The sequence below is a fragment of the Ranitomeya imitator genome, chromosome 3 (genome assembly GCF_032444005.1).
Source record: "Ranitomeya imitator isolate aRanImi1 chromosome 3, aRanImi1.pri, whole genome shotgun sequence".
Lineage (NCBI taxonomy): Eukaryota > Metazoa > Chordata > Amphibia > Anura > Dendrobatidae > Ranitomeya > Ranitomeya imitator.
The window spans coordinates 845617024-845641878 of record NC_091284.1 but is presented as its reverse complement, the minus strand read 5'-3'; the positions used below and the strand labels follow the sequence as shown (position 1 = coordinate 845641878).

General features: G+C 45.1%; 1 protein-coding gene across 3 annotated transcripts in view; it reads right to left on the bottom strand.

Annotated features, from left to right (window-relative positions):
- Positions 1–414: 414 nt before the first annotated feature.
- LOC138671449 (zinc finger and SCAN domain-containing protein 2-like) overlaps positions 415–24855 on the bottom strand; it is a 112170-nt gene continuing 87729 nt past the window's right edge. The window contains exons 2-4 of one of the 3 annotated variants that reach the window (XM_069759626.1): positions 12279–12421; positions 11260–11340; positions 4868–6569 (exon numbers count right to left, since the gene is read on the bottom strand). In XM_069759626.1, coding sequence (XP_069615727.1) covers positions 5251–6569; positions 11260–11311 — 1371 coding nt within the window. In that variant the 5' untranslated portion in view covers positions 11312–11340; positions 12279–12421 and the 3' untranslated portion in view covers positions 4868–5250. Of the gene's footprint in view, positions 6570–11259; positions 11341–12278; positions 12422–24855 lie in introns of all 3 variants that reach the window. The other 2 variants (XM_069759627.1, XM_069759625.1) reach the window with 2 other exon arrangements.

Here is a 24855-nt window from a genome sequence, read left to right as displayed (position 1 = left end):
GGATGTCCGTCGAGGGATCTATAACTCCCTGAAATCGCTAGAAGCTAAACGAGTTCAAAGAGAGGGTTTCTCCGTAAGCGGGTCATGTAACTACGCCATGTTTAAACTTAAAAGAATCCCCCTGATGTGGGGCACATCCTGATCATTGTGTCTTTCGTATACAAGATTCAGACAGCGAGCTAGGTATAAAAATGGTTGCCATTACTCTAAGAAAAGGAGAGGATTCAGCCTCTAAGTGAGGTCACCACGGGGGGATTCCTTGGTTTTAGGCTAGGAAAAAAGTGAGTGAAGCAGCAGTCTTCATGTGTCTTTGTCCGGGGTCTAGCTGCTATACAGATGTGTGGTATGCATCTAAATGTGTCCCCTCCTCCACAGCACACGATCAGCCATGAGATAAGATGACATAACAAAATGTAAGTGTTCTTTTCAACTTTAATCCCATTTTATTTTTAATTGTACTGTACATATGATTCTTGTCTTCCTTATAATATCTTTTTATACTTCTGAAAACACTGCCTACCTTTTTTTGGAGTAAAATATAAAATTACTAGCTTGTCTCTCCTTGCTCAATAACGTAGTTACGTCCTCTAAAGTGAATTATGCTACTAATCTGGGTTGGCTCCGGACCCATTATTAATTAAGAAATTGGAGCTAGTGGCAGCGGATTTGTCCTGGCGTTTTGGAGTCTTTGCAGCGACTGGCGGCGTTGATAATTCTTGTTCCCGCCTGAGTGGTAGTAGTTATATCGTCCTTGCTGCAATGTGCCCCATAACCAGTACAAAGTAAGGCAGCCTTTATGGCGACTAATTATCCTAGGTGCAGTACCCGGTCTGACCTGAGGGTAAGGTCAGAGAGCTGTAAGTTCCAAACCGGAACTGGGATATAGATAAATCCCCTTCAGAAAGAACCAGGGGCAACTAAACAACCCCGGTTCATGACAAATTGGTGGGAGTGGTGGGGATGTTAAGGGTACCCCGTGAACCGTGACAACGGGCAATGTGACCACGTCTTCCCCTTGGGTATAGGCAATGTGACCACGTCTCCTCCTTGGGTACGGGCAATGTGACATCTTCCCCTTGGGTACGGGCAATGTGACTACGTCTCCCCCTTGGGTATGGGCAATGTGACCACGTCTCCCCCTTGGGTATGGGCAATGTGACCACGTCTCCCCTTTGGATATGGGCAATGTGACCTCTCACTTCTGGGTATGGGCAATGTGACCACGTCTCACCCTTGGGTACGGGCAATGCAATGTCTCCCCCTTGGGTATGGGTAATGTGACCATGTCTCCCCCTTGGGTATGGGTTATGTGACCAGGTCTTCCCCTTGGGTATGGGCAATGTGACCACGTCTCCCCTTTGGATATGCGCAATGTGACCACTCTCCCTTCTGGGTATGGGCAATGTGACCACGTCTCCCCCTTGGGTATAGGCAATGCGACCACGTCTCCCCCTTGGGTACGGGCAATGCAATGTCTCTCCTTGGGTATGGGTAATTGTCACGATATGGTATGAAATATCATAAGTAGTTCTCTTGCTAGCCTGCGTGGGCTAAGCCCCCCTTCTTGGAGTAACAGTTTGTAGCTGCCAATTCCTGGCTTTCCTTCTCAGAGAGTGTGGGGAGTTATGGCCGAACGGTATTTACGACCAGGTTAGAATCTTCCACTAGCTAGAACTGAAAAGTGGCTCCAAAAAAACCATGAAAGATTCTTTGTTTAGTTTTTGTTAGATATTAGGCAAACGATTTAAGCTAGAAATACGAAAATATATATTCTTATTCTCACTCGGTGTATCTACCCATCCCTTGAAACTCGGGCTTCTAACTCCGTCTGGTAAAGAAGTAGGGTTTTCTCTGGAAATATGTATCCCAGATAGGACGTATTTGATCTCATTAGAATGCTCACGTTAATCCGAGATGAATTATGTATGTTAGGACTCTGACATGTTTTGTAGTGAAGTTATAGAAATCAGAGAAAATAGTTTAAAGTTTACTCAGAAGGTAGAGAGAAGAGGGTCTGGATAAGCCAGCCTTTTTGTGATGTCACAGCCTTGAAGTTATAACTGGCTGCACACATCCCCAGCTCACTCTCTCTGCTTGATTTCTTCTTCTGGACTTCTTGTCTTCTCCTGAAGCCAGCAGCACGTCCTAATGAGCTGGGACATATGGAAAACTCCACTAGCCTGGTTGCCTGCAATGATTTGAACATGTGAGTGTTATCTTTTCTCATTTATTCCCTTTATGTTATAATTACCCTTGTACATATTTGCAATTGTCTCATTTGTAACTTCTTTATAAAATAATTTTGATAAAACACTGCCTGAAACTTTTGATGGGGTATATTATTTAATACCAGTTCTCCTGTTCTAAACCGTACCCTAAGTCTTCTGAAGGGAAATACGCTACTGTTACTGTTGTGTTGGGTTAGCTTCGGACCCGTTTAATCGAAGCTGGTGGCGGCGATACCGTGTGCAGACTGTTGAGTGATGCTGCAGTGACTGCGGCGTTGATAATTATTGTTCCTGCCTGAGTGGGAGTAGTTATCGCGTCGCTGCAGCGTGCCCAATAGCCAGTACATAGCAGGCAGCCTTTCTGGCGACTAATTACCCAGGGTGCAGTACCTAATCTGACCTGAGAGTAAGGGGGGGCGCCAGAGAGCTGCAAGTGTTAAGTGGAACTGTAAGTGGGATATACATAAATCCCTGCAGTTTGTGGTATATTGAAAGCAGTGGGATACCTAGAATAAGCCCCTGCTGTAAACTAAGAGGTCAATAGCCTTGTGTGTGTTTTTTCATCACATTGTAGCAGTGGAGGGATAACTAAGATAAGCCCCCCTGCACATGTGATAGCCGTCTGTTGGCCTCAAGTCACCTCAATCTGTGACGTAGGGGTGACGGTCACGGTGGGAATCCTGACCAATTGGTGACAGCGGTCAGGGGAATCGTGACAGTAATGTGACCATGTCTCCCCCGTTGGGTATAGGCAATGCGACCACATCTCCCCCTTGGGTACGGGCAATGCAATGTCTCCCCCTTGGGTACGGACAATACGACCACATCTCTCCTTTGGGTACGGGCAATACAACCACGTCTCCCCTTGGGTATGGGCAACACAACCACGTCTCCCCCTTGGATATGGGCAATGTGATCACGTCTCCCCCTTGGGTATGCGCACCATGACCACGTCTCCCCCTTTGGGCAAGGGTAACATGACCACGTCTCCCTCATGGGTATGGGCAACATGACCACATCTCCCCCTTATGTATAGGCAATGTGACCACATCTCCTTCTTGGGTATGGGCAATGCAACGTCTCCCCCTTGGGTATGGACAATGTAACCTTGTCTTCTCCTTGGGTAAGGGTAATGTGACCATGTCTTCCCATGGGTATGGGCAATGTGACCACGTCTTCCCTTGGGTATGGGCAATGTGACCATGACACCCCACTTCCATTGTTGTCAATGCGACCCTTTCTCCCCCTCCAGTATGGGCGACATGACCATTATTCCCCTTTGGTAAGGTCAATGTGACAACATCTCTCTCCTTCTGTATGGGCAATGTGACCATTTCTTTCCCCTTTTGTATGGGCAATGTGTCCATTTCTCCCCTTTTTGTATGGGCAATGTGACCATTTCTCCTCACTTATGCATGGGCAATGTGACCATTTTTACCCCCATTTGTATGGGCAATGTGACCATTTCTCCCCCTTTTGTATGGGCAATGTGACCATTTCTTTCCCCTTTTGTATGGGCAACGTGACCATTTCTTTCCCCTTATGTATGGGCAATGTGACCATTTCTCCCCCCTTATGTATGGGCAATGTGACCATTTCTCCCCCCTTATGTATGGGCAAGGTGTTCATTTCTCCCCCTTTTGTATGGGCAATGTGACCATCTCTCCCCCCTTATGTATGGGCAATGTGACCATTTCTCCCCCCTTAAACGGGTTCACATAACGTAATGTGAACCTAGCCTAACGGACTATGTTACACCGCGGCATAACGTAGTCCGTTATCGCCGCCATTGCTTGTAATGGCGAACGCATCGCTAGCGCACGCCCACATTGGGCGTTTGCTAGCGATGTGCCATCATTTGAGTGACGGACCGCGAACGCTGCAAGCAGCGTTCGCGGTCCGTTCCTCGCTAGCGCAGATCGGGGATCTGCACTAGCGGGATCGGGAAACGCGATCCCTTTTGGGACATTGCGTTAGCGCAGTCCGTAGCGCTATGCGCTAAATGGACTGCCCTAACGCAATGTGAACCTAGCCTTATGTATGGGCAATGTGACCATTTCTCCCCCCTGGTGTATGAGCACTGTGACCATTTCTTCCCCCCTTTTGTAGGCGCAAATAGACCATTTTTCCCCCCTTTTGTATGGGCAATGTGACCATTTTTCCCCCCTTTTGTGTGGGCAATGTGACCATTTCTCCCCCCTTTTGTATGGGCAATGTGACCATTTCTCCCCCCTTTTGTATGGGCAATGTGACCATTTTTCCCCCCTTTTGTATGGGCAATGTGACCATTTCTCTCCCCTTTTGTATGATCAATGTGACAATTTCTTTCCCCTTTTGTATGGTCAATGTGACTATTTTTCCTCCCTTTTGGATGGGCAATGTGACCATTTCTCTCCCCTTTTGTATGGGCAATGTGACCATTTCTCTCCCTCTTTGTATGGGCAATGTGACCATTTCTCTCCCTCTTTGTACGGGCAATGTGTCCATTTCTCCCCCCTTTTGTATGGGTAATGTGACCATTTCTCCCCCCTCTTTTGCATAGGCAATGTGACCATGTTGCCAACTCTGGTATGGCCAATGTGACCATGATTCCCTCTAGTTACTTGCAATGTGACCATTTCTCAGATAGTGATTCATTTGGGAAAGTGTTTCTAGATTTTTAATTCTCGTTTGCGCTCTTCCATTTCTTCCTGGAGTCAATAGTTTGTGCATGTTATCTCTAAAGACTGTCATTACGTGGCTACACAAAAGTCACCCTCCTATGTGGTGTAATAATACAGATATGGCATCTTAGACATCACCTCGGAACTAATGGTACATAGGTCTGGATCCCAGTCACACACTCAGGTGTAGTGTCCTTCTCTATAAAAGTGCATACAGTCTGTATATGACGATCACAATGAGGAAGCTTCTCGGTGTCTAATCTGACCGTGCAGACGGATGACTACCGACATTTGGAATGCATGCTAGGCTTCAGATGCATGCTGTAGATATCACAGGTCTGTCACTCTTTGTTGGACCGCTACATGTAGGAGTTTTCCATAGAGTGGGTCTTTTGATGGGTCACAAGTTGATAGCTCCAGCAGAAGCTCCGCCCACATTCAATGCAGGTGTACGGTTTCTCCCCAGTGTGGACACGCTGATGTCTGACAAGCTGATAACTCCAGCTGAAGTTCTTCCCACATTGCAAACAACTGTATGGCTTCTCCCCAGTGTGGGTTCTCTGGTGTTTATTATAGTCAGAGTTGCGACTAAAGTTTTTTCCACAGAGCAGGCACTGGAAAGGCTTCTCATTACTGTGGGTGACGCGATGTCGGTCACAGCCCACCTTATCAATGAAACACTTCCCACATTCTGGGCAGGTGTATGGTTTCTCCCCTGTATGTATCCTTTGGTGGGTTACCAGTACAGACCTCTGGCTGAAGCTCTTCCCACAAGCTGTACATGTGTATGGCTTCTCTCCAGTGTGTATCCTCTGATGCATGACCAGCTTGGAGCTCTCGCTGAAGCTCTTACCACACTCATTGCAGGTATATGGCCGTTCCCCGGTGTGAGTTCTCTTGTGTGTGATGAGATGAGAGCGTACACTGAAACTCTTCCCGCAGTCACTACATGAATACGGACGCTCTCCGGTGTGCGTCCTCTGATGAATAACCAGCTTAGAACTTTCACTAAAACTTTTTCCACACTCGATACATGTGTATGGCCGTTCACCCGTGTGGGTCCTCTGGTGGCGGACTAATTGGGAACTTTCACTGAAGCTTTTGCTACATTCTTGACAAGCGAACGGCTTTTCTCCTGTGTGTATCTTATGGTGTCGAATGAGCAGCGAGCAGGACGTGAAGCCCTTGCCACACTCCATACATGGGTACGGTCTCTCCCCTGTGTGGTTTCGGTGATGCTGAATAAGCAAGGACTTCTGGCTAAATCTCTTTCCGCACACGGTGCAAAGGAATGGCTTTGCCTTTGTACTGTTTCTCTTTTGTGAGCGTAACGGCCGGTCTGTGGAAGGTTTTGGCACATCTGATGCCAGAGAAGAGTCCTCAACAACGCTGTGAGTCTCTGTCTTAATAGATACCGGGATGCGACCCTTGGATGTACTTATTATGGGGTCATGCCCCCCGGCTGGTTTCCCCTCGGCAAGCATGGACCCCTCACTGCAGGAGTGCACATTGCTATCGTGAGGGTGGGCAATGAATTCATAACATTTTAGTAGGTGTAAGGAAAGTCTCTCCGGGGAGCTTGTGGTCAGCTTGCGATGGGTTTTGGCTGGTTTTCGTCGTCTCCTCGGTGGCTCTCTCTTCGGACATGTGCTACCGGATCCATCTGTAGCGATGGTTTCTGTGGGATAAACATGATAATTATTATCATCCAGGCAATAATGAGTCAGCACTAAAAACTGTGTCTATGGGAAAAATGTAATGGTGGAGAGGGTTCTGGAGAAGACATCAGAGACCGGAGCTCTAATGAGTTACCACATCAGTGACCGGCGACGTCTGGGACTATAAAGAGCAAAAGAATTAAAGCTGCACTCTGTAATACTATAGTACGAAAAGATGGAATATATGAAATTGGAATGGCATTGCTGCTCTAGAAAATAGGAAAAAATGGAGATACTTGGCACATACTGTAACCTGACCAATTCATGTACTAAAGGTTGTAGCAGTGAATCAAGCCACTCACACATATGCTCATTAATTGAGCCTACGCCCGACACAATTGGTCTCATAGGAGGGAAAGTGTCACATTTGTGGATCTTAGGCAAGCCGTGCATAATGGGGAGAACAGGACATTTGAAAACGAAAAATCCATTATTTTATCCTTTAAATTCAAGATCTATTTGTATGGATAAATTTCAAGAACTGGTTGAAAGGGATTTGAAAATTTTGAAAGATAGTAACGTATTTCACTTACGTGTTTTACAAAATTGATTGCACGGCATGTTGTAAATCTTATATAGGGTGCACTACCAGAAAGCTGAACCGACGAATATCTGAACATTTCCGCGATATTTCTGAATTATCTAGTGGTGACAGGAATATCTCATATATAGCCAGACATTTTGTTGATAGCCATGATAGGAACACAGCTACATTTTGTGCATATGGTAATAAAAGGGTTCACTCTATGCCTCGGGGAGGTGATTTACAACCTCGGCTTCTTATTACACGTGAAGCCTTTTGGATTTATTATCTCGACACCAGACTCCCTGATGGTTTCAACAAACGCAGTGAGATAATGTTCCATTATTAATTCTGTGGTTTGTTAATTGGGGATATTTATTCGAAACTGTTTTTTTGGTATTATTTATATGTTTCATGCTGTTTTGGTGTATTATATTTTTGTAAATGTTTTAGGACCTTTCAGTCACAATTAGCATATATCATGTGATCTGCTTTATGACTTGGATTGGTGGCATGAGGTATATATACCGATTGTAGGTAACAATGTTAGAGCTGTGCCAAAGATCACTGTGTTGATCGAAACGCGTCGCTCTTTCATCTGTCTGATGTTCTTTGTCCCGGAATCCTTAATAGAATTTTAATGTTTTTCGAATAAAGGAATTTGGAAATTTTATCCCAGGAGCCGGAGGTGAACTTTTTCATCTTTGCTATGTATTCACGTCTGACCAGGACGGTCCTCCGTGAATCGGTGTTTCATTAGGTGAGCTGGCTTTTTTTCTTTTTCTGTTTACTTGGAAATAAAGACTTTGAATTTTAAAGGAGCTGGAGCTACCCCCTTCTTTCTTTGTATGGGCATGCCCTCAGTCTGAAGAAAAACAGGTTCAGTTACCAGAGGAGACAAGGGAGCGCTCCCTCAGTCTGAGGAAAGACAGGTTCAGTCACCAGAGACAAGGGAGCACTCCCTTCATCTGAAGAAAGGCACGTTCAATCTCTAGAGACAAGGGGGCACTCCCTCCACTGAAAGAAAGGCACGTTCAATCTCCAGAGGAGACAAGGGGGCACTCCCTAAGTTTGAGGAAAGACAGGTTCAGTCACCAAAGAAGACAAGGGGGCACTCATTCCATATGAAGAAAGGCAAGCTCATTTTCCAGAGAAGACAAGGGGGCGCTCCCTCAATCTAAAGAAAAACAGGTTCAATTTCCAGAGGAGACAAGAAGGGCAATTCCTCCATCTGAAGAAAGGCACGTTCAATCTCCAGAGGAGACAAGGGGGCACTCCCTAAGTTTGAGGAAAGACAGGTTCAGTCACCAAAGAAGACAAGGGGGCGCTCATTCCATATGAAGAAAGGCAAGCTCATTTTCCAGAGAAGACAAGGGGGCGCTCCCTCAATCTAAAGAAAAACAGGTTCAATTTCCAGAGGAGACAAGAAGGGCAATTCCTCCATCTGAAGAAAGGCAGGTTCAATCTCCAGAGGAGGCAAGGGGTCACACTGTCAGTCTGAGTAAAGGCAGGTTCTATCTCCAGAGGAGACAAGGGGGCGCTCCTTCAGTCTGAGGAAAGCCTAGTTCAATCTCTAGAGACAAGGGAGCGCTCCATCGGTCTGAGGAAAGACAGGTTCAGTCACCAGAGACAAGGGAGCACTCCCTTCATCTGAAGAAAGGCAGGTTCAATCTCTAGAGACAAGGGAGCACTCCCTCAGTCTGAGGAAAGACAAGTACAGTCACCAGAGGAGACAAGGGGGTACTCCCTCCACTGAAAGAAAGGCAGGTTCAATCTCCAGAGGAGACAAGGGGGCACTCCCTCAGTATTATTAATAAATGGAATAGTCGACATCAGGAACCGGTCACAGTGGAAAGAAACAATGGCTTCATAAAGACACTTTATTATTTAAAAAAGAAAATACAATTTTTTCTAAATGTGTTAAGTTCTTTTCTAAATATTAGGTCCAGTGGATGAAACCTCAGTATCAGGAAGGAGCTTTGCTGGGGCTCACCGTATTAGGCCTTGTGGCTGAACATATACCCCTTTATCGTTTCCCTTCCTTCAATTAAACTTGATGGACATTTGTCTTTTTTCCACCATATAAAGCATGTAAAAATCTTCAGAGTGACTTCATCATTAGGTCACTTTCCCTACTGGTTTATTGAGCAGGATCGCTTTCCATTGTCCCTCGACTGCTCAACCCCATCTCTGGTTGGAATTAATCTATTCAGAGGAAATTGATGGCGTCTGTGTGGCCGGCAGTCAAATTATTACTACTCAGGTGTAGCAAATGTTTCATCTTAATTTTTCAAGATCCTGGTGTCATTCATGAACAGTGTTATTTACCCTCCTGGGCTAATACTGCTCATCCCCCTTTCAGAACCATGGACACATAGACCCCACAAGACTTCTGTGATATCTGTCAGTGGATACAGCACACCGCACAGATGATCAGTCATACTGAGGCCTGGGAATTAGGAGACAAGTCATCAATCTGAACTTATTCATGTTTCTGGACCATTCCTGACCAACCTTTATACTGAAGGGAGCATTAGGGTATCCTGCTGCCTTGAAGCAGGAACTTTTTTTTACATTTAGGCAAGTCACATAAGACACATCCACATGATGCCCAAAGATACTAGAAAAACACATCACGATAAGCCTTGGGAACCCATCACATGCCTCCAGATTACCGGTTGTCCCTCCTTGGACCACTTTTGGTAGGCACTCATCCCAATATACCAGGAGCACCACAAAGGACCCACCATATACCAGGAACACCGTGCAAGGCCTGCTTTGTACCACAAATACCCTACACGTATGCTCCATAAGACATGTTGGTTGGCAGATGATCCAGTCGACTTGACTACACAGTTTGGCCCAAGTCACACTCGCTCTAATCCGTACATTTACCCATTTTTCCTGTTCTCATCTCACAGATTGTACATTGCAGATAATATACCTCAACCCTGGATAAATCAGAAACACAAATAGCACGTGGTGCCTGTAAAGTCATCGGGGTATACTGGATATAGAAAGAGACGACAAGTCCAGACTGAATGGAGGGACTTTGTAGTGGAAAACAGTACGGTGGATGGATAAAGTTTGATATTGTGTGGCACACAGGAGGGGCGTACAAAAGGAGGGGCGCACACAGGAGGGCATACAAAAGGAGGGGCGCACAAAAGAAGGGGCATTCAAAAGGAGGGGCGAACAAAAAGAGGGGCACACACAGGAGGGGCGCACAAAAGGAGTGGCATACCAAAAGGCGCACACAGGAGGGGTGTACAAAAAGAGGGGTGCACAAAAGGAGCGGCGCACAAAAGGAGGGGCGCACAAAAGGAGGGGCGCACAAAAGAAAGGGCGCACAAAAGAAAGGGCGCACACAGGAAGACATACAAAAGGAGGGGTGCACAAAAGGAGGGCGTACAAAAGGAGAGGGCACACAGTACGGGTGTACAAAAGGAGGGGCACACAGGTGGGCGTACAAAAGGAGGGGGGCACACAGTAGGGTGTACACAGGAGGGCAAACAAAAGGAGGGAGCACACTAGAAGGCGTACAAAAGGAGGGACATACAAAAGGAGGGGCACACAAATGGAGGGGCTCACAAATAGAGGGGTGCACACAAGTAGGCGTACAAAAGGAGAGGCGCACAAAAGGATGGCGTACAAAAGAAGAGGGAACACAGGAGGGTGTACAAAATGAGGGGGCACACACGAGGGGTGTACTAAAGTAGGGGGCACACACAAGGGGTATACAAAAGGAAGAGCACATACTGAAGGGTCGTACAAAATGAGGGTCTCATACCGGAGGGTTGCACAAAAGGAGGGGCACATACGGGAGGGTTGTACAAAATCTTGTGTGCTATATACATTCTGCCTTTTTTTGTATTTGCCATTGTAACGACACAGCGTCAATCTGGTCACTGGTGCGGGGGAAAATTATTCTTATGCTAGAGCTAGATGTATTGTTCCTTAGCTCAGTGTGTCTAGGGTGGCCGGTATGTCGAGTTTCAACATTCACGAATTGTTTCAAGTATGAGAAAATGCCTTGTGGATGAGAAACGAGGAGTAAGGAAAGTCTGACCAACGGGACAAGGAGGACCATGCCACAGGAGGGCAGCGGCGATAGTCGTGATACCAACCAGTACACAAAGCATGTGGCGGATGCTCTGTCAGCTCCATTGCACCCTGCATGGTTCCCCCTCTCAAGGTTCATGTGTCCACTGCAAAAAAAACAAAGGTTTATATAGTTAGAAAAATTGGGGAAAGTGTGATCCTGTGACCAAAGAACGATCACCATGTCATAGAATCATAGAGTTGGAAAGGACCTCCTGGGTCATATGGTCCAACCCCCGGCTCAAAGCAGGATTCACTAAATCATCACAGACAGATGTCTGTCCAGCCTCTGTTTGAAGACTTCCATTGAAGAAGATCTCACCACCTCTCGTGGACGCCTGTTCCACTCATTTATCACCCTCACTGTCAAAAAGATTATTCCAATATCTAATCTGTGTCTCCTCCCATTCAGGTTCATCCCATTGCTTCTAGTCTTTCCTTGTGCAAATGAGAATAATGATGATCCCGCTACACTGTGACAGCCCTTGTGATATTTCTAGAGAGCTATTAAGTCTCCTCTCAGTCTTTTTTGCAGCTAAACATTCCCAAATCCTGTAACCGTTCCTCATAGGACATGGTTTGCAGACTGTACAACGAGGGGGGTTTATTTTTTGCGCCTTTTCTCCTAACCCACAGGGATTGGATGAGAAGGGGGATTTGCCCATGGACATCTTGCGATTGGTGGAGATGTCGATATGACAACCGGACAACAAATGCAATCATTGGACCGTACACCTATGTGATGTCTGTTTATATATGTGATTTTGAATTATATGTTTTTCCTGTATATATTTTTATACGATATGGGTAGGGATGGTGCTGTTTAGCTGCTATTTAGTAGATATATGTATAGTATTTGAGATTTAAGCACATTAAATGTTTATTTAATAAAGGCCGCCCCTTGATGGTGATTGGAGCTCATGTGGGTTTCACACTATTTAAGATGGCTACTTTGGACAGTGTGTATACTTGACAAAGGCCAACCAGGCCGAAACGTTGTACTTTTATCATGGCGGAATAAAGAACTTTTTTGGATTGACATCACCTGGTATGGATGCTGCTCTTTCTTCTTCATATGGTTTGCAGACTGGTCACCATTCTGGTCGCTCTTCTCTGAACTTTCTCTAGTTTGTTGTTTTCTTTTTAAAATGTGGTGCCCAAAACTGGGCACAGTATTCCAGATGAGGTCTGACCAAAGAGGAGTAGAGGGCAATAATGACTTCACGCGATCTAGACTGTATGCTTTTCTTAATACATCCCAGAATTGTATTTGCCTTTTTTGCTGCTGCATCACACTGTTGACTCATGTGCAGTCTGTGATCTATTAGTATACCCAAGTCTTTTTCACATGTGCTGTTGCTTAGCCCTATTCCTCCCATTCTGCACATGCTTTTTCAATTTTTATTACCCAGATGTAGTGTCACACGTGAAGTTACATTACAATCCACACATCCACTGTGCACCGGACCCCCCATACCACCAATGCGTACAGCCATGGACACACGTGGTGTGAAGACATTGCTTATACTTGGACTCCAACCTATGTCATATATGGCGCCTCCCCCCGTATACGACATCTCATACTACGTATACCACATTATATATGGTGTCCACCTCTGTACACATCATCTTCCTCTTTATATACGGCATCTACCCCTCTATTTATGGCATCTCTCCTCTATATATGGAATCTACCCCTCTATATAAGGACTGTCCCCCTCTACAGTGGGCACGGAAAGTATTCAGACCTCTTTACATATTTCACTCTTTGTTTCATTGCAGCCATTTGGTAAATTCCAAAAAGTTCATTTTTTCTCATTAATGTCCACTCTGCACCCCATCTTGACTGAAAAAAAAAAAATGTAGAATTGTTTGCAAATTTATTAACCCCTTCCCGACCTCCGCCGTACTAGTACTGTGCTGCGGGAACTGCATTTCTGCCCAGAGCAGTACTAGTACGGCGGAACAATCACCGCAGTCTCACGTTGAGCGCCGCGGTGATCGGGTGCGGGTGTCAGCTGTATGTGACAGCTCACACCTCGCAGCAACGACCACAATCGGTGCTAGCACCGATTGCGGGCATTTAACCCCTCTGATGTCGCTGTCACTAGTGACAGCGGCAGAGAGAACAATTGCGCAGGGACGGGGGCTCCCTGCGCTCTCCCACCGGAATGCGATGCAATTGCGTTGTTCCTGTGGTCTCAATGGAGACCCCCCGGCTCCAAGATGGCCGAGGGGCTCCTTCCGGGTCCTGCAGTGAGGTGGCTTGTGAGCGCCTGCTAAGAGCAGGCGCCGGCAAGCCTCCCACACTGCCTGTCAGATTGCTGATCTGACACAGTGCTATGCAAAGTGTCAGATCAGCGATCTAACTTTATATAGTGATGTCCCAACCTGGGACAATGTAATAAAGTTAAAAAAAAAATATTTGATGTGCAAAATATTTTAAAAAAATCCCCAAATAAAAAAAAAATATATTTTACCAATAAATACATTTATTTATGTAAATAATAAAAACCAATAAAAGTACAAATATTTGGTATCGCCGCGTCCGTAACAACCCGACCTATAAAACTGTCCCACTAGTTAACCCCTTCAGTGAACACCAAAAAACCAATGCTTTATCATATAGCTGAACAAAAAGTGGAATAACACGCAATCAAAGAGAGATATAAATAAACGAGGTACCCCTGAAAACGTCATCTTGTCCCACAAAATATGAGCCTTGACACAGCATCATCAGCAAAAAAATAAAAAAAAAGTTATAGCGCTCAGAATAAAAATAATTATTTTTTTCTATAAAATAGTTTTTATCGTATAAAAGCGCCAAAACATAAAAAAATGATATAAATGAGGTATCGCTGTAATCGTACTGACACGAAGAATAAAACTGCTTTATCAATTTTACCAAATGCGGAATGATATAAATGCCTCCCCCAAAAGAAATTCATGAATTCCTGGTTTTTGGTCATTTTGCCTCACAAAATTCGGAATAAAAAGCGATCAAAAAATGTCATGTGGCCGAAAATGTTACCAATAAAAACATCAACTCATCCCGCAAAAAAGACCTCACATGACTCTGTGGACTCAAATATGGAAAAATTATAGGTCTCAAAATGTGGAGACGCAAAAACTATTTTTTGAAATAAAAAGAGTCTTTTAGCGAGTGACAGCTGCCAAACAAAAACCCGCTATAAATAGTAAGTCAAACTCCCCTTTATCACCCTCTTAGTTAGGGAAAAATAATAAAATTAAAAAAAGTATTTATTTCAATTTTATCATTAGGGTTAGGGTTGGGGCTAAAGTTACTGTTAGGGTTGGGGCTAAAGTTAGGGTTTGGATTACATTTACGGTTGGGATTAGGGGTGTATCAGGGTTAGGGATGTGGTTAGGGTTAAGGTTAGGGTTGGGACTAGGGTTAGGGGTGTGGTTAGGGTTATGGTTAGGGTTGGGATTAGGAATTAGGGGTGTGTTGGGGTTAGGGTTGTGGTTAAGGTTGGGATTAGGGTTAGGGGTGTGTTCAGGTTAGGGTTATGGTTAGGGTTGGGACTAGGGTTAGGGGTGTGTTGGGGTTAGGGTTGGGATTAGGAATTAGGGGTGTGTTGGGGTTAGGGTTGTGGTTAGGGTTGGGATTAGGGTTAGGGGTGTGTTCAGGTTAGGGTTATGGTTAGGGTTGGGACTAGGGTTAGGGGTGTGTTGGGGTTAGGGTTAGGGTTGGGATTAGGAATTAGGGGTGTGTTGGGGTTAGGGTTGTGGTTAAGGTTGGGATTAGGGTTAGGGGTGTGTTCAGGTTAGGGTTAAGGTTAGGGTTGGGACTAGGGTTAGGGTTGTGGTTAGGGTTATGGTTAGGGTTGGGATTAGGAATTAGGGGTGTGTTGGGGTTAGGGTTGTGGTTAAGGTTGGGATTAGGGTTAGGGGTGTGTTCAGGTTAGGGTTATGGTTAGGGTTGGGACTAGGGTTAGGGGTGTGTTGGGGTTAGGGTTAGCGTTAGGCTATGTGTGCACGTAGGAAAAGTGGTGCAGAATTTTCTGCACAAAATCCGCATCTCCTGGCAGAATCCGCAGCTACGGATTTGCTGCGGTTTTTATGTGGATTTTGTGCGGATTTGCCACGGAATTGACGCTGATTTTGTGCGGATTTTATGCAGTTTTTGCCACTGCGGATTTCTATCATGCTGACATGCACTTCTTTTAAATCCAATTCTGCACAACTTTTTTTTTTTACATTGATTTACATGGTACTGTAAATTAAATCACAGTGCGGATCTGCAGCATTTCTGCGCGGAAAAATCCGCTGCGGATCCGCATCGTGTGCGCATATTTCATGTCGGACGCTATTCACACTAGGGCGTCCGACAGACAGTGGTAATTCCACATTTGTCCACTATACACTCAGTTGTGCCGGCTAGATTTTATCCTGGTTATCTGGGGTTAATCTAGCTGGTAATCTGGTTGGAGGCTGGGTCACGCCCGTGGCCTTTAAATAGTCATTCTGGACTTTGGACGTCGCCGATTATAGCTTGTGTAGTGTGCCTAGTGATTCCGGTCTGGAGTGGTGGTCTAGGAGTTGAAGTATCGTATCTGGTGGTGTATTATCCTTTGTCATATTTCTCCTTCCTATATTTGTGTTTGTTTTGCCCTGTGCACATTATAGTGTTTTCCTGTGTGTCTGCGGCGTGGTGCGTTTTTGAGTTTTCCCTGTCTGTGCTTTCTGTGGAGGTTGGTGTGAGGTCTTATCACTGGGTGGCGGGTGGAGGTTTCAGCATAAGGCTGAAACCGGAGTCAGGGTCAGGCCTGGCGGCCCAGACAAGCACACAGAGTAAATTCTGGGAGAGGGACAGACAGGGTTTTCCCTAGTCTGAGGGATATCGCAGGGGCCCGGGTAATCAGCTGTAGTCTACCCAGTACCCCCGTGACTTTATAATCAGCCTAAATAATTTTGGATGCCATGGATCCCATAACTTCCATAACCCGCCAGTTGGAGGCGCTGTCCTTACAGGTCACTGAGTTGAAGGGGGCAGTTCAGCAACAGGGTATTGTAGTATCTAATGTGCAAGCTGACACTGCAGGTAGAGTGGCAGAGCCAAAGATCCCTTTACCTGAAAGGTTTGCTAGGGAAAGCAGTACATTTGTTGTTTTTCGTGAAGCTTGCAAATTATATTTTCGTATGCGCCCGGTTTCCTCAGGTAATGAGGCTCAGCGCGTGGGCCTGGTATTTTCATTACTGAACAAAGACCCCCAAGTATGGGCATCTGATTCAGCTGCATTTAACTCCGTGGAGACTTATTTTTCTGCTCTTGGATTCAATTATGATGATCCTGACAGACTGGCTCTAGCAGAGTCTAAAATACGCGCTCTCCACCAAGGGGAGCGAATGGCGGACGATTACTGTTCTGAATTTCGCTGGTGGGCGGTGGACACACAATGGAATGACCCTGCGCTGCGGAGTCAATTTGTACATGGGGTTTCGAGGAGGGTTAAACAAGCCCTCCTGATGTACGAGACTCCTGCTTCTCTAGAGTCTGCCATGAGTCTTGTCCGCATTGATAGCCGTTTGCGTCAGGTAGCAGACCTAGCGAAACGCTTAGTGCGCTTAGGACAATCTGAGATAGCATGAGTGGAATCACCACAGTAAAAACACAGCCCATTCCGACGTCTGTGTTCTTGCCGTTCAGCTCTGGTCAAAGTCCTATCACATTGCATAGACTCAGGTCTATGCTCAGATAATACCGCCAAATGGTGCACAGCCTTACGCTCACGCAAGCGTCGATCGATCTGAATGGCCAAAGACAGACTCATTCAGACCAGCAGGCATGGGAAATCCCACCATGACATCCTTAAGGGCTTCAGAGAGACCCTTTCTGAAAATTGCTGCCAGGGCACATTCATTCCACTGAGTGAGTACAGACCACTTCATAAACTTCTGACAATATATTTCTACCTCATCCTGACCCTGACACAGAGCCAGCAAGATTTTCTCTGCCTGATCCACTGAATTAGGTTCGTCATAAAGCAATCCAAGCGCCAGAAATAACGCATCAATATTACATAATGCAGGATCTCCTGGCGCAAGGGAAAATGCCCAGTCTTGAGGGTCGCCACGTAACAAAGAAATAATGATTTTCACTTGTTGAACAGGGTCACCAGAGGAGCGAGGTTTCAAAGCAAGAAACAATTTACAATTATTTTTGAAATTCAGAAACTTAGATCTATTCCCAAAAAACAAATCAGGAATAGGAATCCTAGGCTCTGACATCGGATTCTGAACCACAAAATCTTGAATGTTTTGTACCCTTGTAGTGGGATTATCCATACAAGAGGACAGACCTTGAATGTCCATATCTACACCTGTGTCCTGAACCACCCAGAGGTAAAGGGGAAAAGACAGACAAAACACACTGCAGAGGAAAAAAAAAATGGTCTCAGAACTTCTCTTATCCCTCTATTGAGATGCATTAATACTTTGGGCCAGCTGTACTGTTATGACCTGGTGGTAACGACAATAATGGACCTGGTGGTTAAGAGCGCACAGAATGACCTGATAGTTACTAATAATATAAGACGAGCTCTGAGACGTGGGAACTCTGCTGACCGCAATCCCTAATCCTATCACACACACTAGAAATAGCCGTGGATTGCTCCTAACGCTCCCTATGCAACTCGACACAGCCTAAGAAACTAGCTAGCCCTAGAGATAGAAAAATAAAGCCTACCTTGCCTCAGAAATTCCCCAAAGGAAATGGCAGCCCCCCACATATAATGACTGTGAGTAAAGATGAAAATTACAAACACAGAGATGAAATAGATTTAGCAAAGTGAGGCCCGACTTACTGAACAGACAGAGGATAGGAAAGGTAACTTTGCGGTCAGCACAAAAAACTACAAAAAGACCACGCAGAGGGCGCAAAAAGACACTCCGCACCGACTCACGGTGCGGAGACGCTCCCTCTGCGTCCCACAGCTTCCAGCAAGCAAGACAAAAATCAAAATAGCAAGTTGGACAGAAAAATAGCAAACCAGAGAAAAACAAGCAGGAACTTAGCTTCTGCTGGGAAGACAGGTCACAAGAACGATCCAGGAGAGAACTGGACCAATACTGGAACATTGACAGGTGGCATGGAGCAATGATCTAAGTGGAGTTAAATAGAGCAGCCAGCTAACGAATTAACCTCGTCACCTGTGGAAGGAAACTCAGAAGCCGCAGCTCCACTCACAACCACCAGAGGGAGCCCATGGACAGAACCAGCCGAAGTACCATTCATGACCACAGGAGGGAGCTTGACAACAGAATTCACAACAGCCCTCTATATACGACATCTCCCCCTCTATATTCGACATCTCCTCCTCTATATACGACATCTCCTCTATATACGACATCTCCTCCTCTATATACGACATCTCCCCCTCTATATACGACATCTCCCCCTCTATATACGACATCTCCCCCTCTATATACGACATCTCCCCCTCTATATACGACATCTCCCCCTCTATATACGACATCTCCCCCTCTATATACGACATCTCCCCCTCTATATACGACATCTCCCCCTCTATATACGACATCTCCCCCTCTATATACGACATCTCCTCCTCTATATACGACATCTCCTCCTCTATATACGACATCTCCTCCTCTATATACGACATCTCCTCCTCTATATACGACATCTCCCCCTCTATATACGACATCACCTCCACTATATACGACATCTCCTCCTCTATATACGACATCTCCTCTATATACGACATCTCCTCCTCTATATACGACATCTCCCCCTCTATATACGACATCTCCCCCTCTATATACGACATCTCCTCATCTATATACGACATCTCCCCCTCTATATACGACATCTCCTCTATATACGACATCTCCTCCTCTATATACGACATCTCCTCCTCTATATACGACATCTCCCCCTCTATATACGACATCTCCCCCTCTATATACGACATCTCCCCCTCTATATACGACATCTCCCCCTCTATATACGACATCTCCCCCTCTATATACGACATCTCCCCCTCTATATACGACATCTCCCCCTCTATATACGACATCTCCCCCTCTATATACGACATCTCCTCCTCTATATACGACATCTCCCTCTCTATATACGACATCTCCCCCTCTATATACGACATCTCCCCCTCTATATACGACATCTCCTCCTCTATATACGACATCTCCCCCTCTATATACGACATCTCCTCCTCTATATACGACATCTCCTCCTCTATATACGACATCTCCTCCTCTATATACGACATCTCCTCCTCTATATACGACATCTCCTCCTCTATATACGACATCTCCCCCTCTATATACATCTCCCCCTCTATATACGACATCTCCTCCTCTATATACGACATCTCCTCCTCTATATACGACATCTCCCCCTCTATATACACGACATCTCCCCCTCTATATACGACATCTCCTCCTCTATATACATCTCCTCTATATACGACATCTCCTCCTCTATATACGACATCTCCTCCTCTATATACGACATCTCCCCCTCTATATACGACATCTCCTCCTCTATATACGACATCTCCCCCTCTATATACGACATCTCCTCCTCTATATACGACATCTCCTCTATATACGACATCTCCTCCTCTATATACGACATCTCCTCCTCTATATACGACATCTCCCCCTCTATATACGACATCTCCCCCTCTATATACGACATCTCCCCCTCTATATACATCTCCTCTATATACGACATCTCCTCCTCTATATACGACATCTCCTCCTCTATATACGACATCTCCCCCTCTATATACGACATCTCCCCCTCTATATACGACATCTCCTCCTCTATATACGACATCTCCTCTATATACGACATCTCCTCCTCTATATACGACATCTCCCCCTCTATATACGACATCTCCCCCTCTATATACGACATCTCCCCCTCTATATACGACATCTCCCCCTCTATATACATCTCCTCTATATACGACATCTCCCCCTCTATATACGACATCTCCCCCTCTATATACGACATCTCCTCCTCTATATACGACATCTCCTCCTCTATATACGACATCTCCTCCTCTATATACGACATCTCCCCCTCTATATACGACATCTCCCCCTCTATATACGACATCTCCCCCTCTATATACGACATCTCCTCCTCTATATACGACATCTCCTCTATATACGACATCTCCTCCTCTATATACGACATCTCCTCCTCTATATACGACATCTCCCCCTCTATATACGACATCTCCTCTATATACGACATCTCCTCCTCTATATACGACATCTCCCCCTCTATATACGACATCTCCTCCTCTATATACGACATCTCCTCCTCTATATACGACATCTCCCCCCTCTATATACGACATCTCCTCTATATACGACATCTCCTCCTCTATATACGACATCTCCTCCTCTATATACGACATCTCCTCCTCTATATACGACATCTCCTCCCTCTATATACGACATCTCCTCCTCTATATACGACATCTCCTCCTCTATATACGACATCTCCTCCTCTATATACGACATCTCCTCCTCTATATACGACATCTCCCCCTCTATATACGACATCTCCCCCTCTATATACGACATCTCCCCCTCTATATACATCTCCTCTATATACGACATCTCCCCCTCTATATACGACATCTCCCCCTCTATATACGACATCTCCCCCTCTATATACGACATCTCCCCCTCTATATACGACATCTCCCCCTCTATATACGACATCTCCCCCTCTATATACATCTCCTCTATATACGACATCTCCCCCTCTATATACGACATCTCCCCCTCTATATACGACATCTCCTCCTCTATATACGACATCTCCCCCTCTATATACGACATCTCCCCCTCTATATACGACATCTCCCCCTCTATATACGACATCTCCCCCTCTATATACGACATCTCCCCCTCTATATACGACATCTCCTCTATATACGACATCTCCCCCTCTATATACGACATCTCCTCCTCTATATACGACATCTCCTCCTCTATATACGACATCTCCCCCTCTATATACGACATCTCCTCCTCTATATACGACATCTCCCCCTCTATATACATCTCCTCTATATACGACATCTCCCCCTCTATATACGACATCTCCTCCTCTATATACGACATCTCCTCTATATACGACATCTCCCCCTCTATATACGACATCTCCTCCTCTATATACGACATCTCCCCCTCTATATACGACATCTCCTCCTCTATATACGACATCTCCCCCTCTATATACGACATCTCCTCCTCTATATACGACATCTCCCCCTCTACATACGACATCTCCTCCTCTACATACGACATCACCTCTATATACGACATCTCCTCCTCTATATACGACATCTCCTCTATATACGACATCTCCCCCTCTATATACATCTCCTCCTCTATATACGACATCTCCTCTATATACGACATCTCCTCCTCTATATACGACATCTCCTCTATATACGACATCTCCCCCTCTATATACGACATCTCCTCTATATACGACATCTCCCCCTCTATATACGACATCTCCTCCTCTATATACGACATCTCCTCTATATACGACATCTCCTCCTCTATGTACGACATCTCCTCCTCTATATACGACATCTCCTCCTCTATATACGACATCACCTCCTCTATATACGACATCTCCTCTATATACGACATCTCCTCCTCTATATACGACATCTCCCCCTCTATATACGACATCTCCTCTATATACGACATCTCCCCCTCTATATACGACATCTCCTCCTCTATATACGACATCTCCTCTATATACGACATCTCCTCCTCTATACACGACATCTCCTCCTCTATACACGACATCTCCTCCTCTATATACGACATCTCCTCCTCTATATACGACATCTCCTCCTCTATATACGACATCTCCTCCTCTATATACGACATCTCCTCCTCTATATACGACATCTCCTCTATATACGACATCTCCTCCTCTATACACGACATCTCCTCCTCTATATACGACATCTCCTCCTCTATATACGACATCTCCTCCTCTATATACGACATCTCCTCCTCTATATACGACATCTCCTCCTCTATATACGACATCTCCTCCTCTATATACGACATCTCCTCCTCTATATACGACATCTCCTCTATATACGACATCTCCTCCTCTATATACGACATCTCCTCTATATACGACATCTCCTCCTCTATATACGACATCTCCTCCTCTATATACGACATCTCCTCCTCTATATACGACATCTCCCCCTCTACATACGACATCTCCTCCTCTATATACGACATCTCCTCCTCTATATACGACATCTCCCCCTCTATATACGACATCTCCCCCTCTATATACGACATCTCCCCCTCTATATACGACATCTCCTCCTCTATATACGACATCTCCTCCTCTATATACGACATCTCCCCCTCTATATACGACATCTCCTCCTCTATATACGACATCTCCCCCTCTATATACATCTCCTCTATATACGACATCTCCCCCTCTATATACGACATCTCCTCCTCTATATACGACATCTCCTCTATATACGACATCTCCCCCTCTATATACGACATCTCCTCCTCTATATACGACATCTCCCCCTCTATATACGACATCTCCTCCTCTATATACGACATCTCCCCCTCTATATACGACATCTCCCCCTCTATATACGACATCTCCTCCTCTATATACGACATCTCCCCCTCTATATACGACATCTCCTCCTCTATATACGACATCTCCCCCTCTATATACGACATCTCCTCCTCTATATACGACATCTCCCCCTCTACATACGACATCTCCTCCTCTACATACGACATCACCTCTATATACGACATCTCCTCCTCTATACACGACATCTCCTCCTCTATATACGACATCTCCTCTATATACGACATCTCCCCCTCTATATACATCTCCTCCTCTATATACGACATCTCCTCTATATACGACATCTCCTCCTCTATATACGACATCTCCTCTATATACGACATCTCCCCCTCTATATACGACATCTCCTCTATATACGACATCTCCCCCTCTATATACGACATCTCCTCCTCTATATACGACATCTCCTCTATATACGACATCTCCTCCTCTATATACGACATCTCCTCCTCTATATACGACATCTCCTCCTCGATATACGACATCACCTCCTCTATATACGACATCTCCTCTATATACGACATCTCCTCCTCTATATACGACATCTCCCCCTCTATATACGACATCTCCTCTATATACGACATCTCCCCCTCTATATACGACATCTCCTCCTCTATATACGACATCTCCTCTATATACGACATCTCCTCCTCTATACACGACATCTCCTCCTCTATACACGACATCTCCTCCTCTATATACGACATCTCCTCCTCTATATACGACATCTCCTCCTCTATATACGACATCTCCTCCTCTATATACGACATCTCCTCCTCTATATACGACATCTCCTCCTCTATATACGACATCTCCTCTATATACGACATCTCCTCCTCTATACACGACATCTCCTCCTCTATATACGACATCTCCTCCTCTATATACGACATCTCCTCCTCTATATACGACATCTCCTCCTCTATATACGACATCTCCTCCTCTATATACGACATCTCCTCCTCTATATACGACATCTCCTCCTCTATATACGACATCTCCTCTATATACGACATCTCCTCCTCTATATACGACATCTCCTCTATATACGACATCTCCTCCTCTATATACGACATCTCCTCCTCTATATACGACATCTCCTCTATATACGACATCTCCTCCTCTATATACGACATCTCCCCCTCTATATACGACATCTCCTCCTCTATATACGACATCTCCTCCTCTATATACGACATCTCCTCCTCTATATACGACATCTCCCCCTCTATATACGACATCTCCTCCTCTATATACGACATCTCCTCCTCTATATACGACATCTCCTCCTCTATATACGACATCTCCTCTATATACGACATCTCCCCCTCTATATACGACATCTCCTCTATATACGACATCTCCTCCTCTATATACGACATCTCCTCCTCTATATACGACTGTCACGATATGGTATGAAATATCATAAGTAGTTCTCTAGCCTGTGTGGGCTAAGCCCCCCCTTCTTGGAGTAACAGTTGTAGCTGCAAATTCCTGGCTTTCCTTCTCAGAGAGTGTGGGGGTTAGAAGTTTTATGGCCGAACGGAATTTACGACTGGCATTTCCTGTGTAAGCTCTTGTCCAGCTAGAACAGGAAAAATGGCTCCAAAAATCCATGAAAGATTCTTTGTTTAGTTTTTGTTAGATATTAGGCAAACGATTTAAGCTAGAAATACGAAAATATATATTCGTAGTCCCACTCGGTGTAGCTACACATCTCATGAAACACGAGTTTCTAACTCCATCTGGTAAAGAAGTAGGGTTTTCTCTGTAAATATGTATCCCAGATAGGACATATTTGATCTCATTAGAATGCTCACGTTAATCTGAGATGAATGATGAGCTTTTTAGGACGCTGACATGTTTTGTAGTGAAGTTATAGAAATCAGAGAGAATAGTTTAAAGTTTAGGCAGAATGTAGAGAGAGGAG